We start from the raw sequence: 16,510 nt of genomic DNA, 5'->3' as shown, positions 1-16,510 counted from the left end.
TGTACCATACAATGGAATGCAATGTTTGAGGCACTAAAGAACCAAATGACTTTGTATTGTTTGCCGTGTTTAATCGCAGCGTCTGTTCCCATCTAAACCACACAGCCTTTCCTGCCTGGTCGGATTATACGACCTAAAAGTTTACAGAAGATGCGCTGTGCCACGGCTGGTTCACGGCAACGTGTTCAACAGCTTCTCCGGAAGGCTCTCGCCCTTCTCAGTACGATTGTTTCCGCTGAGCTCGGTGTGTCTCCCCTTTTTTCTGTGAAACTCTTAACGACTACTAGGCCTCCTGATCCCAGCTCGGCAAATTCCTCCAGAATCGGCGTGATTGTAAGGTCACTTTCTGGAAAGCATTAACCACGCTTAGTGCCGGAGTCCCCCCCTTCCCCTCCACTCTACCCCACCCCTTCCATCCACATGAGAGGTGGAGAAGGGAGCAGGAGAGGAGGGAGGGAGAGGAAAGGAAAGCAGCCTTATCACCGCTGCTTCATACAGTAGGTGTTAAAACGCTGTGAAACTTATCTGATAGGCAAGAATATAAATCTGACTGAATGAAGTGGAGAGGAAAAGATAGTTGTGTAAACACTGTAGGTGACTGGAGAAAGAGGCCCACGCATGCTTGCGCACACACACACTCACTCACACACACACACACACACACACACACACACACACACACACACACACACACACACACACACACACACACACACACACACACACACACACACACACACACACACACACACACACACACACAGGACCTGTTTTGTTTGTTGCTGTGGCCTTTAGCACCAGTACGGCAGGTTTGGCTCTCAAACGTGACTCCCTTTTTTTCCCTCAGTCATCCTTTGTTCTGTTTTGCCCTCTTCTTTATTGTTAGCTTTGAATTTCATACCCATGAACAATGTACGTGTATAACCAACTTCCTCCCACCTTTTGCATGCAAAGAAAGTTCTTTTGAGGTGATATTCCTACATGAATAGTAGAATTCCTTGATCTGTTAGGCGGCAAATTCAGGTTGTGTTGAAACTCCTGATCGCTCTTTTAGAAGACAGAGTGTGTGTGTGTGTGTGTGTGTGTGTGTGTGTGTGTGTGTGTGTGTGTGTGTGTGTGTGTGTGTGTGTGTGTGTGTGTGTGTGTGTGTGTGTGTGTGTGTGTGTGTGTGTGTGTGTGTGTGTGTGTGTGTGTGTGTGTGTGTGTGTGTGTGTGTGTGTTGGCTTGAATATACATACCTCCGGGCAGAGGTGGCCCGTTGGAAAGCCGTGTGATTTTTCACTTTGCTTCACAGTAACGAGGTAATTGCCTCCTGTTGCAGGGGACGACAATTTAGCGATCCGCGCCACAATGGGAGGTACCCCCCCAGTAAATGATCATTACATAGACACACACACACGCGTGCGCACACCTCCCTGTCAAGCTCTTGTCTGGAGGGCAGACACATGCTCTGCTATTATCTCGTCACACACACACAGAAAGAACAGGGGAGGGAAACTGTCATTATCTGCAATCAAGCACTGAAAACAAGAAAGGGAAATCTGTCAAGTGAGACAGAGATTGAGATTGATAGGCATAAACAGTATTAAAAAGAGGAGTGGTGTATGATGTGATACTGACCCAGCCTCCTGTCATTAGCTCTCTTAATATCCATTTCTACTTTCTCTCTATAATAAGCCTCTGTTATGTTACATGACTTAAAATGTAATGCTAACCGAATCTAGCAGCAGAGTTCAGCCCCTCTATAAGCCACATTTTCCCCCAGAAGCGGCCTTTCGAGGGCCGACGCGTGACGAGAGGATGAGGAATGTGTTGCATCAGGTAAAAAAGTGTCCCTAGCCTCTGGGAACAAGCAGCCAATTCTCGGCAGGCCTGTGAAACATTCCTGGGCCGTCTCTCACGTCTGGACAGAGGGGACGGAGGGGAGTGCGGGGAGGCAGGCGGCTCGGAGCTGTGGGCTCCCTTTGTCTTTGCCTAGCCTAACCCCACCACACAAACACAAACACCACTTCTCACTGCAGCCACCTCTTTGCCAACAGGCCGAGCGCCATCCAGCCAGGCAGGAGATGTGTGTGTTTGTGTGTGTGTGTGACAGAGATAGCACTTGTTTACGCGTGAAAATGAATTTGATTCATACGGCGTGGGAAGTTCAATGTGAAATACAGATGTGTATCAGGTGTGCACACATCAAACCCCCTCCCCCTCCTCCTCACTGGCTCAATCTCTGACAGAGGTAACGCTATATCACCGGACAAATCACTCTCTAATAAGCCTCTGTACAAGTCAACTGCCTGCTATTAAATACACTGTTAGCCTAAAGTGCAAATTGACTGCTGCAGATGAATGACCTGTGGGTTATGTTGGGAAAGTGAGCCAGGAGCGAGAGACACTCTGTATCAATAATATTGATCGGCCCTCCTCCTCCTCCTCCTCCCCCCTCTCTCTTGAAGGCCAGCTGAATGGATGTACTGCAGTGTTTTCAGGCATACTTAATGTGGATGGATGAGGCTGTTTGTCAAGTGGGAGAAATAATTGATATCGATTAAGCTCTTTCTTCTAACAACTGGAAAAACGCCCATGACAAGTATGATAAAAAAAGTAATGAAAGATATCAACGCACCGCTGTTGTTCTCCCCTGATTTGCTATTAAAAATAAAAGGAAAGTGAACTATCTTTTATATTAACAACCTCCTTTTCTGTTTTTTTTTTCAGAAATCTCGGCTATAACAAGCTGACTGCCATCAACGTAGAAGCCTTTGCCAATCTTCCCAACTTACAAGAACTGTAAGTATCCACCTAAAGGCAGGGCACAACAGTAGCACCAGCAGGTAGCCAAATGCTGGTAAAATATGCAAGAGGTCAGTAGATTTGCTTCACTCACCAGTGGTAATCTACTGTGTGGCTGATAAAAGTTCAATCTTCAGTAGCCACTTGGCTGAAATAAAGTCAATTTTACCACCTGCTTACAGGATACACACACCTGAATATTTAGAGCAGGCACACATGCAGGAGAAGTGTTGTGAAATCACATGTCACTTTTCAGCAGACACTCTACCAGGACAAGTCTGTTGACTGGGCTCGTTGTAGCACTACACTGATTGGATATACAGAATTGGAAAATTGGAAGCGAACCCACGAACACTCTCTAATGGACTGCCTTCAGGTTTTGTATAGTCCCATGTGTGAGCTCCAAGCACTAGTCAAAAACACACTGACACAGACAGAGGAATGCTCTCCGCTTAAGTGCTGCTTTCGCTCCGCAGCCTGTGTACACACCGCGTAACGTCCACGGTCGCCGCTCCAACTTCCTAGCAAGCATCCTCGTACGTGTTGCCTTGAACTTAGTTTCAATTGAGAATAAAGTGGTGGTTTTCTATATTAAGCCTCCCCTCCACCACCCGATACTGTGGCCAACGCTGGCCTTGTAAATATTTTATATGGTGAGGAGAGGACTTGGCTCTGTGTCACTCAGCGCCAGTACACAGGACACATACACACCCATACACGAGCTAACCAGTGATACACACACTGGTGACATCTTTGGCAGGCCGGCCAGTCAGTCATACGCTCCTTGACATCTGTTTTACGCCCATGTTATTTTTGGTTTTTAAAAGGATGACTTGCTACTTGCCGTGTGGCAGACGTGACAAGTAGTGTTTGAAATCTTTTGATTTACACACGGTTAGAATGATTTTAGCCTCATGTGATGGAGCATGTGGGATATTCTCAACTACACTGTGGCATCTCAACCAGCATATACAGTTTGTGTAGAAATTATGAGAACTTTGAGTGTACAATCTTAACTATATTGGTGTGCCAATTTGAAAATTCAAACTAAGGGTTTTTTATGTTTAGTTTCACAAATAAAACTACAAATTTTGCTCCTGAAGTGTTTGGTCTACTTGGAGAAAAAATGTCTTTGTGAAGTCCTCTAACTTTATAATATATCATCCATGTGCACAGTTTTGTTCTCTAACCTACTACTCTGTGTGTTTTGTCACTTTCAGACGGCTGGACCACAATGAGCTGACCTCCATACCAGATTTAGGATCGGCCGCTTCCAGGATTGTATCTCTCTACCTGTGAGTACCGCCCCACTTACTGCTTAACACGGTACCAGAATGATCTGGCTCTCTGTTACTGTATTCTTAGGTCAGTGGCCTCTTTGAAATGCTCTTGAAATAGTCTCTTGACATCAAGGATGCAAATGCTTTAACGTGTCAGAGGTAATACTGCAGCGGTATGTGTAAAAGCGAGGTACCACTGTGACTCCATTACATAAAACTAGAGCAAAAAAAAAGTCTTTCCTCTGGAGCTCTGTTGGCATCAATATGGAGTTCTGTCTGGAGCCATTAGTATGTGGTCAAGTAACTGACTAGTCGTATTAGCTGGCCATGTGGTCCCGTCTCCAGTTAGCAGTGCTGGCTGCTTGGAGTGTCAGCTCGTATATAGTTCCAACTCGGTTGCTCCCAGTTGTGAAACTGTGCCTCTGGGGGCTGCCTGCGTTGGCATCTCACCGGAGATTTACTGCCCTATTTGGGAAGGGCGTGTGTGCGCTTGTGTGTGTCACAAACGTGCGCTGGGTAGTCGTCAACAGTCTCAATTTTTACTCTGTAGAAAGAAAATCACGATGGATATTTGTTAAATTCCCGATTGTGGTCATACATGTGAAGTTCAGACTACTGTTACTGTTTTGAAGTTATAGTTTAGAAAATCAGCTAATAATAGTTGAGGTAGTGAAAGAAATGGCAAAAGCCATACTTACATGAGCCAGAGCTGATTATTCATTCAACACTTTAATTTAAGTCTTCAATCTTATCTCTATACCGATAATTTTATGTGTTACTATGATGTTCAAGAATGTTGAAAGGAATGCGAGCCACACAAAACAATGACTGTACAATGAAAAGCTTTCTAAGGTTAGACCAAAATAGTTTCCGAGATAAAAATCGAAATGTCGATGGTGATAGGAGAGTGTTACAGTTTTTATAACAAGATAATTTGCAGTCGTTCTCAGTCTGTTTTAGATTCTACACAAACACACACACACACACACACACACACACACACACACACACACACACACACACACACACACACACACACACACACACACACACACACACACCCCTGGTGCGACCGGTGAACATTCTTACATCTCAATCATCCCGAAACAAGCGAGTCTGACCCCCCTCAGCTAGTCCAGTGCTAACTATTAGCTTAACTATATTATTATTCTGTATTTTCTTTCACACCTTGCTAGCAGGCCTGCCCATTACCCGGTAGTAAAGTATGCAGCTGCTGGTTCCTGTAACATTGGTCATCATCATATCATTTTCAGTGGTGAGCTTTGTGGGAGTCACACCTTCGCTTCTCCCCGTATGTCATCTGCCTGCTTCTCGGAATTGATCATAATGCAATCATGTGGTCTGAATATTTCTGCTACAGTTAGCAAAGGGGAATTTGAGGATTTATTAAGCAGCTCTGACCTGTCTCTGTCATCATTTCATGTTTTTAAAACATTTTAGCTTCTAAAATTGTTCATTTAAAATGATTTGTCTTTAAAGTCCAGCACAAACTCCTGTTCTTCATTTGATACATAACAGATTGGAGCAGAAGTTCACCTTTACTGGCTCAAACTGTGTGAGTCGCAGCCCCTCCAAATGATCGGGGTGTCTTTTTTTGGCCTTACTAGAAGCCTGTTGCTAGGGGAAGGCCTCCAGGCCCGATGGGAGTGGAGGCTACAGGGAGGGTCGGATATTTACAAAGCCACACAGCTGAAGCGAAGGCCTGCTGAAGCACTTGCAGCTGCAGCTGTCAGTCACATGGCTTACAGTAAAATGGGAACAGTGAGCAGGGGAGGAAGGATGAGAAAACAGGGAGGGAGGGATAGGAGATGTGAAAGGGCGTCAGATCGGGGTGACATCACGACGTGTCGAAAGAGAAACAGTTAAGAAGAAGTAGTCGAGGAGTCAGCGGGAGGGTATGGAGAGGTAAACTGAAAGAAAAAAAGGAAGCGAGAAATGTTATTCCCGAAAGAAAATCCAACGCACCCTGACTCCCCTCCCCAACCAGAGTGAGACAGTTTCTGTGTATCTGCCCTGGCAGCACTGCACTGTTCCTGTGCCATCAGATGAAGATGGTCTGGAATGCCGTCTGACTACAAGTTTGTGTGAGACAGTGACTTACACGCACGCATGCACACACACACACACACACACACACACACACACACACACACACACACACACACACACACACACACACACACACACACACACACACACACACACACACACACACACACACACACACACACACACACACACTTACCTACGTACACACGTGGAGCAAATGGATCTTTAGTGACCTCTCCAGAAGGCTAAGATCTCATTATTTGTGGTTGCAAATGTTTGACAGTCTGACTGCCATTGAGTCTTCAAGTGGATCATTCAGCTAGTTGCTGACAATGGTTGATATTTGCCGAATGTTACGAATGGATAAAAGTTAGAAGTAGAAACATTTGGGTGAACTAAGACGTGATAGGTGAGTAGGTTGAATTTTTTTCTTTTGCGTCCGTTCATTTTTTCTTTCTCCTAAATCTCTCGCTTGGTTGAGGTGTGTTTCCTTTTCACCTCCTTTCTTCTTTCTCACTTGTCTGGCAGTTTCTTTTGATCTCTGGCACTCTTGTGGAATTCATTAGGCACAGATCAGCCTGACTGTGTGTTATATTGCTCCAGTTTAAACATTTCCTTCAGGACAATCAGCAGAGTTTGTATTAGTAGAGAACTCTGAGAAGCGTCTTACTAGGAATGTATTGTTAATGTAAAGCAAAAAGCAATCAAAGCTGCTGATGAACCAATCAAAGACCATATGCCAGGCTCTCACAATGTCCCACAATGCACTTTGGCGAGCCCGATGACACCCCGCGGACTCCCAGAATGCCACAGCAGGAACGGCCCTAAAAAAAAAGAAGCAACAAAAACGTTTTAAAAACACAGTGTCAGAGTGACAGCAGAGCAGCACAAACTTTCCCATTGTGCTCATCGCCTGCTCAGTCAACATCAAAGAGGGCCTTTTAAAACAGTTCGGGATAGAAATCATATGGCCCGCTGGATGATCTGATTTTGAAATAATTCTCCTTTTGTCCCAACCACCGCGCTTCAAACGGGAAGGGATGGGGGGCCAAACAATCTGCCCCAAAGATGACACTGGGGAAACAAGAGAATGGACATGCTAGTGTAAACCGCCGATGGACTTTCCATACATCAAAAGAAGTGTCAAAACGAGCCGGGCTCATGATAATCAGATGGTCTGTGGGGCAGGGTAATGAGATTTGGAATTAAGCGGAATCAAGAGTGAATATAACCCCCCCGGACTTCAAAGGGGGAACGAGAGCGAAAGGGAGCTCCTCTTTATCAGAAATGTCACCGGCCGTATGATAATCAGTTTTTATAAACGCTACTATTGTATGCGCCGACTTCAAACACGCTGAGCGCCAATGCTTTATCTGTCTTTCACACACACAGCTGGGCTCTCCAGTGTGGGAGGGAGAGAGAGAGAGAAAAAGAGAGAGAATTTGAGTTTGAGTGTTGGAAGTAGAGTTGGGCGAGAGAGAGTGAGAGGGGTCAACCTCTCCCACCAGTTTGAGACTGATCTGTTTTTCCCAGCAGAGGTCACCAGCTGTTGACCCCACCTCACCCCTTCATTCTCCCACCTCCTTCTCTCCTCCCCCATTCCTTCCCTCCCTCTCTCCCTCCCCTGCTCACTGTAGCCACTGTCTGTTGGTCTGTCCCATGTGTGCATGTGTTATTTGTGTTGTGTGTGTTTGCGCATGTGTGCTCACATGGATCATCCTTAACCATTTCTGCCACTGTTTATTCAGGTGGGCACTGTGGTGTGACCCCTCCTCCTCTCAGACACCAATAAATGACTGTGTGTGTGTGTGTGTGTGTCCATCTGCTTGCTGAAGGCTAGAAAGGAAGGAGGGACTGACCTTGTTATGACAGAGTTTGACTGGTGGAACACCTGCTCTCTCTCTTTCTCGCTCTTTCTCTGTCAAACACACACCATCCTGGGAGGTTAACCAATCAGAATAATAATGCTGAGCTTTAATTAACTATCAACAAAAGTCTTATATTTAGCTTTTTTATGGCTCTGCTGATGATTTTGCCTTCAAATATTACCAAACTCTTCACAGGTTAAGATTAGGTGATTCAGCACTTTTTAAATTAAACAGGTAATCAAATTGAAGTCTCTTTTTTCTTTTCTTTTCGACTAGTCTGGTAAATGACAGTGGTTTTAAATGAAACTCCTATCCCCAGCTAGAACCCAGACATGTGTCATATCTATCACTAGTTTTCATGTTTGCTCAGATAACACTGGCCTTCAGACACGCACACTCTCACACACAGAGAGACCACTGATCCGACAAGATAGAGATGCGCTGTCTGCTTTGCATATTCTATACCTCCTGTATATATTAGTTACTGCGTCTGTTGTCAGTAGAGTAAAACTGTGTTCATGTTTCTTGTGCGCCCTGTGGCCGTGTTCTCTGTTTGTACTTGTGAGTGTGTGTGTGTGTGTCTGTGTCTGTCACTCTGGCTGTCTGGCTTTTTGCTCATGTGAAACGGATTCTTTTTTTTGCATCTTTTCATAATGGTTAAGTTTAGTTTATCCTGTTATCTAGTCAGTTGCTCCAGCTCCTTTGTCCTGGGCAGATGAGTACCCTGATAATGGCTAGACTTCATGAGAATCAGGCAGCCTTCTCCATTCCATCACACACACACACTGAAGTACTCTGAAATCCCCCCTCAAGTGGCTCCGGTTGATGACCGTGGCCCCCCGTCTATCTAATAGATTTTCGAGACAAGCACAGGTGTCTTTGGAATTGTTTAAAGAAGGCCTGGCCTCTGTTTGGAAGCTCTTAAAGTACACATTCTGTGGTGGATGAAGACCACTTTGTTCTGTGTACTCTTCTCTCTCTGTGCATGAGTAGGCTTAGAGCAGCCGGGGGAATTTGGAGTGTCTTCATAGCTGATGAGAAAGGGAAACTGAAGTAGAGCGGGGTCATTTTTATTTTCTTCCCCCCGATAGTGATTCGGACACTTCGCTGACTCAAGCTGTATGTCTGTCTGCAAGTAGGATTGTCAACCACACCCAGTGCCTTTCGCCTATGCCAATGTCTGTTTTTATTATTTTCCAGACATCATAACAAGATCCGCAGTATCGACGGCAGACGGACCAGAGAACTTGTTTCCGTGGAAACCCTGGACCTGAGCAATAATGACATCACCGAGCTACGAGGGCACTGCTTTCCTGCAGGCCTTCAAATCAGAGACCTGTGAGTTTACTGCAGCACCTAACACATTCATCATTAAATATGTGGCTGTTGAAAAAAATAGGAGAGGAGACTTTAATGGTCTCTGTGGGGACATTCAGTTTTTGCTGCAGTGAGCATAAGTAAAAAAAGTAAAAAAGCAGAATGTCACAAAAGTGTTGCCATTGGATATTCTTAACATTTGTGTTCAAAATATCAACAGCAAAGAAATATAGAGTGGAGGGGGAGGGGGGGTTACAGCTTACAGTAGATATGTAAACTAACTAAAAAGACACAGAAATGAGGGTATTCATGTCTGCGTTTAGTTTTTTATAAATCTCTAATGTCACAATGCGCTCTTTCTGTGTTCAGGTATCTAAGCAACAACAAGATCAGCGTGCTGGAGCTGGGAGCCCTGAACCATCTGGGCTCCACTCTACAGGTCCTGAGACTGAGCCGAAACCGCATCAGCCAGATCCCCGTGAAAGCCTTCCAGCTCCCAAGGCTCACCCAGCTGTGAGTACCACTGGATTTCATCAGTTTAACAACAGAGTTAGCGTGCTGACAAGGTCCTGTTTTGATCTGTCAGAAGTGCTCGCTCCCTGCAAAAACAACGTATTTTTTGACATTTGTGTTTAGGCTGAAAAAGAATAGGTTTCCCGGTTGTAGCCGTTGGAGACGTGACAAAAAAAAAGAAAAGAATGAAGAGTTCGGAAGAAGAGGAGTTTGCGGTGTCTGTTGATCGAGCTTTTAACATTTGGAACGCTATTAGTGTGAGCTATACCTCTAGGGGTGGATAAGGTCTGACAAGGTAAACACCGGGGCCATATTATCGCTGATTTATAGCTTTCTTCCATATCCCCAAAGTGGTGCGTTCATTCCCCACAGCCTGCTTCATTATCTTCTTCAAACTCACCCCCCCCCAGAGTCTCTGCGAGGTCGACACATCTGTAGCTCAGCACCTCCATTCTGGCCAACGAAGGGACTCGCCTAATGGGAGTCTCCCTCATTGTGGCTCCAGCAGTTTCCCCCAGGTGCCTATTGTTGGACAGGTGGCCCAGTGACACCGTATCTGCACATGCTAGCACTGATGCATTTAGAGACAAAAAAAAGAACTCCTGCGAGGATGTTTATCTTTGCCAACCTGAGGGCTTTTACAGCCTTTACAACCACACACACACATACACACACACCAGATGTACTCATTGTACTCACTGTTACTTACAAAGACAGCACAGGCTTCACATGCAGAATAAAGAGCAATTGTGCTTTTTTCCCCTCTTTAATCTTCTGCTATTTGTTTTTTAGAGTCACTAGTATTTCACAGGGCCACAGTCTGACCCTTGTTTGTAAGCTGTAGCCTGTGGGTATACAGCTCTGGCCTCATGCCACAGGTGGAAAGGACACCACAGAGGAATGCCTGTTAAGCTGGGGGGGTTTGTTAACGACAAAATGCTCCAACTGAAGCGTGCAGGCTGCAGGATTCTTTTAGTTTTGACTTCAGTGTGATGGATGCTCATGTTAAAATGGGGGCAAAATTTTCCTCAGTCAAAAGAAGAAAAAAAAAGTTTGGTTTCCTGCGTTGAAATATGGAGAAGATTTTGAAAGAGTTTACAAAGTATGATTAAAAGTTGACTGATTTGTTTCCCCCCCCCACCCTGCAGTGAATTGAACAGGAATCGTATTCGTCAGGTGGATGGTTTGAACTTCCAGGGTCTGTCCAGCCTGGAGGTGCTCAAGCTGCAAAGAAACAGCATCAGCAAGCTAACGGACGGAGCTTTCTACAACCTCGCCAAGATGAAAGTTCTGTATGTATTAAAAAAACAAACAAACCTGAAACTGTCGACACATTAACACAATCAGAAATATGCCCAGGATGATACAGCATGTGTGAAAACTCACGACACCAGCATCATAAAACATCTAATATTTAACCTGAAGCTAGCTATCTGATTTATAACTATGGGTGCAGCACGTAGCCTTGGAGCCTGCACTACTTGAAAGGCTAATGTTGTTTGTACCAGTTACTGACTATTACAGGAATTCACACCACTAAAACTATATAAGATCTTTTTGTAGCATTACTGGAACTCGCTCACAATAACAACAATCACACTTTTTTTTCCTGCTGACTTTTTTACATTACTTTGTTATTTTGCATGTAATTATAGTAGTAATGGTCACAAATTGCATTGCAATTTTTCACAAACACTGCAGCAAATTTAGTCATTCCTGGGCACGAATTACCTCTAAGCCCACATCCTGTTGCCAGCAAAACTGCCGTGTCGAGATCTGTGAATACTCGCTGTGCTATAATTCTGACACCGCTCAATTTTGTGTCGCACAGTCACCTGGACTACAACAGCCTGATGGAAGTGAACAGCGGCTCCCTGTACGGCCTGTCTTCCCTTCAGCAGCTTTTCCTCAGTAACAACTCTATAGGCCGCATCAATCCTGATGGGTGGAAGTTCTGCCAGAAGCTGAGGGAACTGTGAGTACCAGTGTTGAAATTAGCCTGAACACCCAAACTTCCATGCCAGATGTCCTCTTACAAAAACCATTCAGCAGACAGTGGTTAGAAGTTCCTAAACCTGGAATGATAACTGCAGGGGGAAAGATTGTTAAAAGAAGCAAAGAACAGAAGTTCACCTAAGTTCGATTTAAAATAAATAAATAACTACATTTTAAAAAGTTGCATATTTTTGCTTTTTTATTTTCTGGGCACTTAACACATTATCCTATAGCTTGAAAACCCAACACCGCTCACCTCCACCCATATCAACCCACCTACCTTACCGAGGGTTAAATGACATTGTGCTTTAACACTCAATACGCTATGCTATTCTCAGGATAAGCCTGTTTATCCCATAATTAGAGCCGGGCTCAACAACACTCAAGCCCTTCAACAAGAGTTTTTGTTCTCAGTTCTGAAGCGTGGGGGTTTGGCAAACCGGCGTGTAATCCTCTGCCCGTCGTGTTGCGGTAATTGCACTGAAGGATCGCCTTCATGGCCTTTGTCTACCGAATCTGAGAGCCTTTCCCCCCGTTCTGTTGACACGACTGCGGTATCTCTGCTGTAAAGTGCTCTGCTCAACTGAGGCGTCGCTAACTGCGAGGTAGCCCAGGGTGGGGGGGTAGGGGGGTGTCTGTGCCACCTATGTTTGTTTATGCGTAACAGTCAGAAAGGGATAAAGAGGTAAAGAGGTAGACGGCGTTCATGTCAGTTTGCTTTGTGTATCTCGACGCTTGTTTCCCGTACGCACCATCTACGAATGACGGATTGCTCCCCGCGCTGTCTCTATATCATCCTCCTGGCGCTGCACCAGTCAGCGGTGATATGATTTTTTTATTATCTAGAGTTATGATAGAATAGAAGAGAGTGACTCGTCTTTATGAGGAGCCTGTTATTGCATTCCCAATGGGCCAGGCCGAGCCGGTCATCAGGGAGAATCTCTGCACACATGACTGGTCAAGCAAACCTGAGGCCTGGCCGCAGAGACAGACAGCGAGGGCCACAGAGAGGGCAATAAAATGCACAATACTGCCTTTGACTCACTGTTTTGAAAGATACTGCTATGGGATTTTTCATTAATACACAGAATGTATCAAGAGGTTTTTATTTTGACTTGTCCCAGACTTTTATTTGAGCCAGGTGTCATGTTTTTGGAGTATTCTTTCTTTCCAAATACCTAAAAAAAAAAAAAAAAAGAAGAAAGAAACTCCAAGAAACTTGGAAAATCCATGTAGCATTCTTATCTAATATATATTTTCTCCACCTTGTTAAGGAATAAAAAGATATGATATATTAATATGTAACATTTCAAAGGCTGCAGTGCTCATGAGTGACAGTGTATCCCCCTGGGGTTTACCACATGCTCAAGTAGGCTTATAAATGGAGGTTGTAGACATGTAAAAGTTCCAACCAAGACTTTCTTTCCCTCCCTGTCAAATCGTTAGGAGCTCTGGTCTGCTAAGCCCATTCTCTCTGTTAACATCTTGTGGTGAGGAAAAAGTCACAATGGAAAAACACACCGCAGAGTGGCAAATAGACATTGAATCAGCCATGAAATTTAAGTATAATGATGTCGCGAGCTGCTTCAATTTTCTGCCAACCTGTCATCTCCTTCCAGACCTCACACAGAACATTTTTCTTTCTCCCCCCCTCTTTTTTTCCCCTCTCTCTCTCTCTCCTTCTCTTTGTCTGCCTTTCTGTGTGTATCACTCTCTCCAGGAATCTGTCGTACAACAACTTGACTCGTCTGGATGAAGGCAGTCTGGCCGTGCTGGGGGATCTCCACACCCTGCGTCTGGGGCACAACTCCATCAGCCACGTCACCGAGGGGGCCTTCAGAGGCCTCAAGTCCGTACGCGTCCTGTAAGTACACCCCCCTACAACTACCATCACCAAGCCCAAATCACTCTAAATAACACCCATATAAGGTTTTTGTCCCTACTGATGATACGGCTGTGATGTGCCACTTGGGAACAGTAAAAGCTGAAATATTTTAATATCAGTTTTTTCCTGTGTGATATTTGATATTCAGGCTTACGTGATCCATCCAGACTTTACAAAGCGGGGACTTGTTTACTTTTTAAAGACGTCTGCTTTTCTAGAGTTTGATCTCATTTGCATTCATGTCTATTTATGAGGTTTTTTTTTTTATGAGGTGTTCATACATCATTATTGTCACGGTTTCTGTGGCAACTTCTTATTTTTCTTGCTTTGTTCCTTTTTGTCTGGTTTTGTTTTGGGGGGCTTTTTTTTGTTGTTTTGTCTCAAACACTGGCTCCCAACAAACTTGGATCTAAAAGCGTTCTGTGTTGCTCACCTCCCTCAAGATTCCCCCCCTTCCCCCCGCTTTCAGAAGCTGTGAAAAAAGACAGGTTTCTTTTCCCTCTGATCCACCTTTTTTTTAAACAGGCCAAGAGAAAGAAAAGGAGGGAATGAAAGAGAGAAAGTCAGGGGATAAATCCAGGAGAAAGACTTGGGGGTCTTGGTTCCTAACCAAGGTCCTCTTGGCTGCGCCTCTTCCTGGTGAGAGAGCCAGGGAAGAGGAGAGCCGTGCCAGAAATCACTAGACGAGCTCTCTCGCAGCGGGGTGACAAGCCAAGGCGCATGAGGCCTCTCTGCTGGCACGCTGGGTGCTAGATAACTGGCTACAGAGGAAAGTAGAGGGTGTGGGACAAGGAGATGAGCTTGTGACTGCCATATCTCAGCTTTTTTTTCCCCCTCATGTTTTTTGTCCTAAAAATTGCTCACTTTGATTCTTTTGGCTTCAACCTTTTTTAAAACACACTTACTGCCCATTTCTTCCCTTCTGCTGTCCTCAGCGTATTCTGTCATCTCCTCATATTATCCTCCAACACACATTTATGTCTTCATTTCACATCATCTTTTCCTTCCTTCTCTTCCGTCTCTCCTGCTCTGTATGTCTTTGAGGCAGACCTAATCTAATCAGTGGAGGGGAGGACAGGCATAGACCGGGTTCTGAAAAGGAGCTGGGGGAGCTTTAATTGGGCCTGCGCTGCTGGTCGTGCTGGCATGGGGCTGGAGCCTGCATCGGGGTGTGAAAGCTCCAAACGAGCCAGTCTGCCCTCTAATTCGGCCACGGGGGTCGTTGGCTCATCGGGGCCACCCCTCCCCTCCTCTCCTCTCCTCTCCCTGTGCCCGGTCCCCTGCTCCACAGCCCCCACCACTGGCCTTGCTTTAACAAGGCAACAGCCATTCACATTCAGCCAGCCAGAAAGAGTAGGAAATTGGCAGCCCTAGTCCTAGTTCAGCTAAAGACAGCGGCCAGCAGAGGCTGAAAAGAACCGGAGGGGGATAAGAGATGGTCGGAAAGCAAAAGGAGGAGGAGCGGGGTGGTGCTATTGTGGAGGTAGTGGAGGGTGTGGCTGACCGTCAACCTCAAAGGCTTTTCTCATGTTTGAAAGAAGCTCTTTTTTTAATGGTTCAGAGTTCAGAACTCCTCTAACTCTGTAACTTGTTTTTTCTTTTTGATTAGCTGGCTTTGATTAGTGGCTCCGCAGCTATGACTTTCAATATTGTGGAGGAAAAGCAAATAAGGTGCATTCAGTGCACCTTATTTGCTTCAGGTCCAAGTGTTTGGAATATCCCCAAATGCACTAAAAGAAACCCTTTTCTCTTTCATTGAAGCCATTATGTTTTTTTGCCCGGCCGCAGTTCAGCTCGGCCCCTAACCTCATCAAGACTCTTGGCTCAGGTTTTGGCTGTGCCATACCTGTCACCATTGGACAAACAGACCCAACTGTCTGGCCTCTCACAGGGCATTGTGTTCCCGCCAATCCCTCCATGCCGTCATGAATTATACATGTGTTTGCCGGAGCTGGGTTTGCCTCAATACATGAACGCACGTATACTCACACGCACACTCCTCCTCCTCTTCCTCCTCCACCCTTCTAAAGGAAAGAATGTGCTTGGTTGGCAGAGCAGAGCAGCGGAGGGGCTCTTAAGGCCAGGTGCACAGAGAGAGGGGGTGGATGATGGGGGTTGAAGGACTGTGAACGAGGGGGTAACCCGTGACTTCCAGACCAGCCTTTGCCAGGGCTGTGAAACGCTTCATTGCTGGCAGACCCCATCCCCACTCTCCTCCTCCTCCTCCTCCCTCCTTCCATCTTTCTTACCCTAACCCTCTTTTCTCTCATTCTCCGCAGGGAGCTGGACCATAACGACATCTCGGGCACAATAGAGGACACCAACGGGGCCTTCTCCGGATTGGACAGCCTCAACAAGCTGTGAGTGTCTCCTCCTCTCCTTTCTCCCTTTCATCCCTCTATCCCGGTGTTCTCTCCAGAAACAGACAATCAGAAAAACAGGAGCAAGCTTTCTCTTCTTTTTTTACTCGCATCCAAAAGTTTCCCTCTCAATCCCAACTCACCCTTCACTGCCAGCTAAGTTTAGCTGCTCCAATTCAGCCATACAGTTGAGCAGTTTGAGATATCGCTCCCTGCAGGACACTACACTTCACTTGGAAGGGAAGTGTTCACACTGAGCAATGACTTATAGGGCCCCTCTTCCTTGGTTGGTAATTTTTTTACTCCAGTCATCCCATGGAAGCCGAATCCAGCTTCTCTCCAGTCCAATCTGGCTTTCATCTTATGATTTCATTGTTTCACTTTAAGCTTTATGACCAAACTGGGCTCCGTTTGCTACTCAACGGGTCATGAAGG

General features: G+C 45.5%; 1 protein-coding gene across 1 annotated transcript in view; it reads left to right on the top strand.

Moving 5' to 3' along the window:
• Positions 1-16,510, top strand: part of lrig1 (leucine-rich repeats and immunoglobulin-like domains 1) — a 37,089-nt gene that overhangs the window by 9,963 nt on the left and 10,616 nt on the right. Inside the window, exons 2-9 of the mRNA XM_062416411.1 lie at positions 2,713-2,784; positions 4,008-4,082; positions 9,206-9,343; positions 9,692-9,835; positions 10,984-11,127; positions 11,667-11,810; positions 13,551-13,694; positions 15,995-16,075. Coding sequence (XP_062272395.1) covers positions 2,713-2,784; positions 4,008-4,082; positions 9,206-9,343; positions 9,692-9,835; positions 10,984-11,127; positions 11,667-11,810; positions 13,551-13,694; positions 15,995-16,075 — 942 coding nt within the window. The remainder of the gene's footprint in view (positions 1-2,712; positions 2,785-4,007; positions 4,083-9,205; positions 9,344-9,691; positions 9,836-10,983; positions 11,128-11,666; positions 11,811-13,550; positions 13,695-15,994; positions 16,076-16,510) is intronic.

The sequence above is a fragment of the Scomber scombrus genome, chromosome 3 (assembly GCF_963691925.1).
Source record: "Scomber scombrus chromosome 3, fScoSco1.1, whole genome shotgun sequence".
In the NCBI taxonomy this organism is placed as follows: domain Eukaryota; kingdom Metazoa; phylum Chordata; class Actinopteri; order Scombriformes; family Scombridae; genus Scomber; species Scomber scombrus.
Note: the sequence above shows the minus strand (reverse complement) of the source record. Positions and strands in the feature narration are given on the sequence as shown.